Source organism: Bidens hawaiensis, unplaced genomic scaffold (assembly GCF_021521415.1).
Source record: "Bidens hawaiensis isolate Kalapana, Puna unplaced genomic scaffold, B.hawaiensis_p1.1 tig00029636_1, whole genome shotgun sequence".
Lineage (NCBI taxonomy): Eukaryota > Viridiplantae > Streptophyta > Magnoliopsida > Asterales > Asteraceae > Bidens > Bidens hawaiensis.
Genome location: NW_027494914.1, coordinates 70149 through 79126, shown reverse-complemented (window position 1 = coordinate 79126; position 8978 = coordinate 70149). Strand labels below are relative to the sequence as shown.

The following is an 8978-nucleotide window of genomic DNA, read 5'->3' as shown; positions in this document are numbered from 1 at the left end:
AAGATTATGGACTTGTAGGGATTGCTACTTTAGACGATGAAGATAATGATTCCTGTTATGATGCCTTAATTTTGATGGGATAGTTATGGAAGAAGATTAGTGGTGTTCTTATAGTGTTCATGAGAAATCAAAACTAGAGATCTCTCATTATCATATTAGTTATGAGGAATACTAAAGATCTCCAACTCTTCCAACTTTAATGGGCATCTAAGAGTGATCATATTTACCCCTCGTTCCATCAATAATTGTTGAGGACTAATTATGCTATATTGGTAAAGTTTAATCAAATGTTCTGTAAGGCTATACTAACATTTCTAACATGGTTTTGAAAACACTTTTAACATATGTTCTTTGAAACTTGGTGAGTAGCTACTTGCTAGAGGCTTCTTGATATATTTATATATGTATGTACAGTCTCTCTTAGCCGTTTAAAAAATAAAATGTGTAATAAGCAACAAGATTAGGGGCGAGGCATGTTTATCATAAGAAAGATAAATTGTTGTTAGACCAAGTGTTGTGGTGGGGTGGGGCCGTCACTCCCTACCACCTCATCCAACACACCCATGACGCCACCCTCCTTCCTACCTCGTCAAAGCCCATTTGTTCTCGAACCCAATCAAATGGACCTATGTAAAAGATGAGGGGAGTCAATGCTCTATCATAGAGCCTCTATGCTCACACATAACACACGGTCTTAAATAAAAATCCCATATAATGAGCCATGCTAGTGTTTTAATTTTTAACCAACCCTCTACTATTACCTATTCTAAGTGACTAGATAGCCCACCGTCTTATAACTCAATTACGATACACAAGCATTTATCGGGTAGGCATTGTATTTACTGTTAAGTTATTTAAAGCTATATAGGTCATATTTAATGATATGTTAAAAACTTTATGTACCTTTTATACAATATCATTACTGATTTAATTGATAAACAAATAACTTCAATTTATAAACTAGTTTTTTAACTAATACAGAAGCTGTGTAGAAGGCTATTATGTTTACGTCTGCTTGCATTTGAACATCAGGAGGTAGAATTATGGAGTAAATGTGTACGTGATAGTAAATATATATACGAAGTAACTATTACAAACTTTGTAACCGCATGTTATATTGCTTGACGTACCCACCACAACCTTCAAAAACCGTCATATTAGCATAATATCATATTAGAAACAAGCCTAAAGAACAACCATTTTCATCCACAACAACAAACTACCACAAACCATATTGAATAAAAACACTAAACACATATATACATAATAATGTTTGTGAAAGAATTGCCCCACCTTAGCCGTTCACTTGCCCGTTTGCTTTCCCAAACTTCCGAGCCGGACTTCTGGCCTACAGCATGGTATGTCTGTTTCCCTTAAGTCCACCGATGCCACATAACATAACCCCGCCATTGGGTTTTGATGCCCGTTGTAAGTGCTGTTACAATAATAAGGATGCTGTTCTATCGGTTGTACACTAATGAAAAGGTGATAATTGTGATGTGACTAATTTTATTGTGGTTTTATGATAACTTCCTTTAAATTATCTGTTACGTTTTAAATTCTGTAAACATTGATTGTAATAATTAATAACCAAAGCAGTGGCAATATTATTAAGTCTTGGATTCAAAGCAAAAAATAAGATGATATAAAAATAAGGTCCTACCGGTAGTCGAACACAGGTCGCTGGATTCAAAGTCCAGAGTGCTAACCACTACACCATAGAACCCTATATATTAGCCGCACAACATTTTAGTCTTAAGTAACATTTTCAAAATGTCCAAACTTTACGACATGATCATCTTCGGAGCATCTGGTTTCACAGGCAAGTATGTAGTTAAAGAAGCTCTTAAATTTCTTTCACCCAACTCACCTCTCACGTCCATCGCTTTAGCCGGTCGCAGCTCGTCTAAACTCGCCGAAACCTTAAAATGGGCTTCCACATCTCAACCGACCGCCCTCCCCATCCTTGTGGCTGACACCTCTGACCCATCATCTCTCCGCCGCATGGCTTCCCAAGCTAAGCTCGTCCTCAACTGCGTGGGCCCATACCGCCTTCATGGTGAGCCCGTCGTTGCTGCATGCGTTGAAGCCGGGTGCGATTACTTGGATATTTCTGGTGAACCGGAGTTTATGGAGAGAATGGAAGCGGATTACCATGAGAAGGCGGTTGAGACGGGTAGTTTGGTGGTTTCCGCTTGTGGGTTTGATTCGGTTCCGGCTGAATTGGGGCTGTTGTTTAATTCCAGGCAGTGGTTTTCGCCTGCGGTTCCTAACCGGGTTCAAGCGTACGTGAGTCTTGAGTCGGATAAAGGTATGGCCCTCAATTTTGCAACGTATGAATCGGCAGTTTTAGGGGTGGCAAATGCTGATAATCTGACGAAGTTGCGACAATCCAGTCGTAAAAGAACTCAACCTTTGGTAACTCAAAAACTTATTTTGGCAAGTTTTAGTCATGTACTGTTAAAAACACATGACAGGAACATATAAAAGATTAGTGTATGTTGTTGTAAGATATATAAAAGTAGTTTTAGTCTTTTAGATGTTAAAAACTGCCCATAATTAGTTGATATTAAATCACATACTAATCCAAAAATTTTTACATAATCTGATATATATTGAAGTTGAGATTGGTTTAACTTCCAACAACTATTGATTGAGTCAAATCTTTGTTCTTCTTTATAGATTCCTGGTTATGGTCCTGATCCTAAAGGACCAACCATAGAACATCAAAAGAAGATCGGACTCTGGGCTGTAAAACTCCCAACTGCGGACACTAGCGTCGTCAGACGAACACTCTCAATGCTTACAGACAACCCCAGTGGTCTTCAAGGAGCCAGTGAGAATCCTAAATATGCAGAGATACGCACAGCTTTTTGGTCAAACATCAAACCTGCACATTTTGGAGTAAAGATTGCCGCCAAGAATCGTTTGGGTATCCTACGGTTCATTGCAGTAGGTTTATCGATTGGGCTGCTAGGAAGGTTCTCTATGGGGAGATGGCTTCTGTTGAACTTCCCCTCAATTTTTAGCCTAGGGCTTTTCAGGAAGAATGGTCCAAGTAATGAGGATATAGACCGCGCAAGCTTTAAGATGTGGTTCTTGGGCCAAGGATTTAGTGATGCTAGTCATGTCTCTAAACAGCCGGATACAGAAATCATTACGAGAGTAATGGGACCGGAGGTTGGGTATGTGACAACTCCTGTCATTTTGGTTCAATGCGCATTGATAGTTTTAGCGCAACGGGGGGATCTACCCAAAGGCGGTGTCTTTCCTCCAGGGATTGTTTTCGGTCCAACTGATCTTCAAGAACGATTGCAGGAGAATGATCTTTCTTTTGATGTGATTTCAAAGAGTTATGTCTCTAGCAAATTGTGATTTATGTTCTATAATTGATTAGAGAACATTTGATAACACTTTCAATAGAAAAAAATGTTCTAAAATTAATGTGGGATGTTATATAATAATATATGGGATGTTATATACAAACATCACCCCCATGGTGTTTGTACAAGCCTATACAATCCATATAGACATTGTGTGCCTGACATATATGTACGGAGAAATTAGAGTCGCTACATTTTGCAGCATATACGACTCGTATAGACCTATATAAATCATCATGGGTTTCCCACTGTTTCATATTTTTTTATTTTCGTCCTTTTTATTCTTTTTTATTGTGTTTAAGATGTTATAATATTGATTATAGTAGTCTCTATTTTCTGATCTAATTAAATAAAAAGACTGTACTTGTTAACTGAAAACTTTATTACATATATTAATGTTTTGTATTATATAATATCCATATGCGTGTGCTACTTAATGCTTAGGCAACAATGGTTTATAGTCCAGCCTTTAAATAATGAAGTAGATGACTATACTCTACGTTCGGAGATTGTTGTAATTTGGTACACACTAATGACATTGGCATTAATTGTAAACGGAAATCGTATGTGTAACAAAATGAAGGACATCATAACATTGAAATTTTGATACAGTTGAATTGGGGAAAAAACTTGAATTAATGAATCGCTAATTACAAAATGTAGCTACTTATATAACTGATTTAATCTGAAACTAACAAACTAACAGAAATAGACACGTGCAAATCTAGTGATAAATAATAACATCCCCCTCAAGTTGGGAGGATCACCAATCCCCAACTTGCTTAGTAATCCTTTATGTTGTGTAGAAGCCAAGCTTTTGGTAAATATATCAGCCCCTTGATTAGTAGTGTGTGTATGAGATAGAGAAATTAATCCTTCTTGAAGTTTCTCTCGAACAAAGTGACAATCCAAGTCTATATGTTTTTTTGTTCGTGAAAGACAGGATTTTTAGCTATGTGGTTTGCTGATTGATTATCGCATTTATGAGGCTCTGGAGAGACATTTGTAACATGAAACTCATCCAATAAATGTGCTAACCATGCGAGCTCAGCAGTCACTCTTCGCATGGATTGATATTCTGCTTCTGCAGAAGTTAAAGCCACACTGGGTTGCTTCTTGGACTTCCAAGAGATAGGACTCTACCACCAAGTGATACAAAATAACCGCTAACTGACTTGCGCGTGTTCGGACAAGAAGCTCAATCCGAATCACAATATGCCTGAAGATCAAAATTGAAGAATTATTAAAGAAAGTCCTTGAGAAACAGTTCCTTTAACATATGCAAGTGTATGTAAAGCTGCTTGCCAATGAGGAATACGAGGAGTTTGCATAAACTGACTTAAAAATTGGACTACAAATGCCAAGTCAGGACGAGTGTGAGTAAGGTAATTCAGTTTGCCAACTAATTGTCGATATAATAAATGATCCTCAAGAAGAACATTGTCATCATCTTTGAGTTGTAAATGAGGATCGGGGAAAAGGGCAATTAGTTGTAATTAGATCCAATGCTTTGAAATCTTTTAACAAGTCTGAAGCAAACTTTCTTTGTGTAATAACAGTGCCATGAGAATGATGTAAAACCTCAATGCCAAGAAAATAATTAAGGATGCCAAGATCCTTAATTTGAAAAGTGGTATGCAAAAACTCCTTAAGACTATTAATCTCTTCAACATTTGAAAAAACACTAAGTGACCCCGACAGATTAAGGATAATCTTAGGGTTAAGTAGATGTTTCCCACGAGGGTTAGGTCCGACAAAGATGGCTATTCTTCTCAACCTGCAAAACAGACACCGTAAGCTCGTCACTGAGAAGGGGGGGGGGGTTCCTCCTTGTGACCACCCTCCGGCGTGAGAATCAGACTAGGTTGCTCTAAATATAAGTGTATATAGAGAGAAATAGCTAGAGAGAAGATAATGATACCGTTCCAGGGTGTTGGAGTATTTATAGCCGAAGGTAAGTTTCTAAGCAGGTACGACCAGCTGTATATAATATTCCTTTTCCACCAACTATGGGCTACGTTCGTGCCATGATGGGAGTTGGTGGGTAGGCAGCGGCTGATAGTGACATTTTGTACTGGAGCGTGCTCCTCCTCGTACTATTGTCAGTGACCGTCACCCTGTGATTGGTTCATGGGTTGCTTTTGTCAGATCTTGTCTATTTGTCCATACCTTGGTAGGTATAGTACAAAAGATCTTCTAGAAGCGTACGGACTGGCTCTTTTGGGCGGGAATATTCCCGCCCTGCTCATTCCTTCTTCAGGTGACATTACTGAAGTATAAGAGTTAGTGCCTTATACGTGTAGCCTTACTGTTAGTGCGGGTAGCCTTCCTTCTTGGCTTGTACCCACAGCTGCGGGGACAGGCAGGGTACTGTACCAAGGGAGGCTTTCCTGCGGGGACAGCTGGCTTACTGCGTCTAAGGTTTTCATCTCTCTGAGCATGGTGGGTCCTGCGGATCCAGTTGGTCTTTGCGTAGACGTACCTCTTCAAGGTGAGTCTTGTGGGTCCAACTGGGCTTTGCGGGAACCTACCTCTTCAAGTCCCCCCAGTCCATTGTTCTTCTCATAAATTGTTAATAAGTGAGGGGAACTTTTGGACTTTAAGCAAGGGGCTTTAAAAAGGGGTTTTCGTTTTTTAAGGTTCTCTGTGGGGATTCTTCCCGCAGTTTTCCTAATGTCACTTGCAGAAAATTCCCGACTTTTCTGCCTGATCTTTGGGTATGATGCGGGTAGGTGTGTAACCTCTTCGCAAGTCGGGAGCGTTGAGTTTCACTTGTGTAGATTCTCCACGAGGTTTTGGTAGTTTTAGACATAGTGATCAGTTATGTTAAACAACCAATTCCACCTTGAAGCTTCAAACAATCTAGTTCTCAATGTTCCCGCCATGCGGGGGTGTTATTTCTCTTTCCGCAAGCATGGCCCATAAGATCTATCTTCTTGGCTTCAATTCCCTGCAAGTGCTAAGTATGTGAAGGGTTTCGCCTTGACACTGTACCCGCACTTGTCTTATGGTTTCTTGCTTTCCAAGGTAAGGGGGTATATTCCCTCTTATTTTTTAATCTTTTTGAAATTCGGGGGGTTGGTGAAAGGATAAGGACAGTCCAAACGGTTGAAAGGACGTTGGCGTCTTCTGATGGTTTCAGGATGTGCAGGAAGTTGTGACGACGTGACAGCATGTGGTCAATCTGAACGCTTTTTCAGGCGCGTGGGCGCGAGTTTCATGGCACGCGCCATTCTGACATCTGTTGCCAGCTTGCTTTATCCACATGTGTCGCCGTGTCATTGCTCCTACGCTTTCTCTCTCATTCGCAATAAATTCATCGCATTCATTGCGATGCGTATATAAGGTGGAGAGGGTGTATTTCGTCCATTATCTTCACTTCACTCTTCTTTTTCTTTTAAGCGATTTCCGGCGAATTCTCATCTTTTCCGGCGAGCATTCTCCTGAAACCGCTTTCTTTCATCCTTGACATTAAAAAATGTCTTCTTCTTCTCATGACTCAGAGGTTAACGTCGAAGAGTCTGACGTTTTCCCCGAGAACCCGACGTCAACGTCCGATAAGGACGATAAGAGTACTACTGGCGAGTGTCAGTGTACTCTTTCTCTCGATGTATACAATTACATCGTCAAGAAATTCATGCTGGAGCCCTATGAACCGGAGTTGCCGGAGACCAACCAGACAGTATACGACGCCCCTAAGGGCAAGATAGGGGTTTACGCTTCGTTCTTCATATATGGGAATCTAAGATTCCCATTAACGAAGTTCGTATACCGTGTTTTGGAGAAACACGGTGTTCATTTGACAGAGGTGCACCCAATGGCAATTGCTAAAGTTCGCCATTTCGAATGGGTGTGCCGTATTTTGGATATCGAGCCTCGAGTCGACCGCCTGATGACCTTCTATACTTGGAGGTGCATCCAGGGTTGGTATACCCTTGTCACTCGGATCAAGGGTTTGAAGATCTATACTACTGAGCGTAGTCTTCGTTCTTGGAAGCGTGAATTTTTCTATATTTCCGCTCGTGTCGTTCCCATGGCGATGACGTTCAAGAATGGGAGCGCACTTCCTAATCTTCCGGCTTCCAATTACCAGGAGACGGAGTGGTTCACCAAGATTTCCCAGATTCAGACTCCTGTTTATCGCTTCTCGGAATCTGGGATGGTCATGCTTGGGATGAGTCGCGTGTGGAAGGACGCCGGGTCTGGGACGCCGCAAATACCCATCGTTCTTGAATACGGTTTGAACTATATTCCTTATGGTACGCCCCATCTTTTGTGTTGGTTTAGGGTTTTCCTTCTAACATTGTTATCATTTTTATTTCAGAAGGGAACGACTTACAGTCGCTTTTGCACCCGCGGGAGACCGGTGGTCCAACGCGGTTGGGTACTCGTGATCTTGATGAGAACGAGTTGCCCGTTTAGGAGAAAACTGCGGATAGGTTCGTAGAGGTCTACCCGCTAGGCCATGAGATTTTAAGCGCCACTCGGCCAGGTAATGAGTTCTTTAATCCTCGTCCTCTTCATGCTCACACTTCTGCTGGAATTCTTCTGATCTTGTCATCTTGTGATGAGGGATCCGCAGATGGGCCTTTTGTTGTAAGGAAAAAGAAGGTGGCTAGCGTGAAGGGCAAAACGAAGGTTGCTACCTTCGTTGACTTGGGGGATCAGTCTGATTCCGAGACTGAGAGTGAGGAGGCGGCGAGGAACCTTGGTGGTGGTAACGAGACCATTGTCTCAGAGGTTGAGACAACGACTCACTTCCGAGCCACTAAGCATTGCGAAGGTAACTGGCGTGAAGAGGCCATTTTCATCGGGTCCATCTCCGCCTAACAGGGCTTTCAAGATCAAGAAAACCAGTAAGTGTACTTTTTGTGTAACTGTTCCGGTTATGACGTCGTCTGTCATGGATGCTGTGCCGACGATGGCGTCCACTTTCATTGCTGCGTTGAGCAGTTCAACTTCTTCACCGGCCGTCAGTGCTATATTTACCACGTCATTCACCGGACCGGCGGTGACTTTTTCCATGAGCTCATCTGCGATGAGCTCATCTGCAGCGACTGCAACGGTTATGAGTTCATCTCAAATGAGTTCATATCCAATGGTCTCCACCTCTGTGACTTCTACGGTGTCACATTCGGCGTCAACGACTACTTCGTCCTTCAGTTCTTCAGGTATGTTTAGAGTTGGGACCTCTAGACTTACCTCTGTTGATGAGGGGGTCCGATATTTGCCTCCTTCCCATCTCCTTGACCTCTTGGATGGATATCCTTTAGGTTCGGGTGATGGGTTTAGCGGCTATCGGCCTGTTATCGACCCTACAGGTGCGTGGGGTTACTTTGGCCTGTTATCCATCCTTAGTCATTTTTTCTTGACTGTTTTTTGTTGTTGCAGTTTTGGATTCTAATGAGGTTTATGCCCCAAGGTGGAATATCCGCCGAGGAACAACTCTCAGGACGGTTGCAGACTGCATCGATTGGACGCGCCATGCCGCTCCAAGTTGTGCATTGGGGGAGGCAATGGTTAGTTACCAGGAAGGCAGGTTGTCCACCGAGCTCCGAATTCTACTCGCCCGGATGCAGCCGCGTGTCGAATTAC

At 41.9% G+C, this 8978-nt stretch overlaps 1 protein-coding gene across 1 annotated transcript; it reads left to right on the top strand.

The window, feature by feature from the left end:
* Positions 1–1656: 1656 nt before the first annotated feature.
* On the top strand, positions 1657–3469 carry LOC143579256 (putative mitochondrial saccharopine dehydrogenase-like oxidoreductase At5g39410). The gene is made up of 2 exons (XM_077062618.1): positions 1657–2418; positions 2683–3469. Exons 1-2 carry the CDS (start codon positions 1774–1776, stop codon positions 3373–3375), a joined length of 1338 nt encoding a protein of 445 aa, XP_076918733.1. The 5' UTR covers positions 1657–1773; the 3' UTR covers positions 3376–3469.
* The last annotated feature ends 5509 nt before the right edge of the window (positions 3470–8978 follow it).

Excerpts from the sequence above, each read along its gene's own strand:
- LOC143579256 (XM_077062618.1), top strand. The coding sequence starts at position 1,774 with ATGTCCAAACTTTACGACATGATCATCTTCGGAGCATCTGGTTTCACA. Across the intron at positions 2,419-2,682 it reads GTAAAAGAACTCAACCTTTG|ATTCCTGGTTATGGTCCTGA; the intron begins GTAACTCAAAAA and ends TCTTCTTTATAG.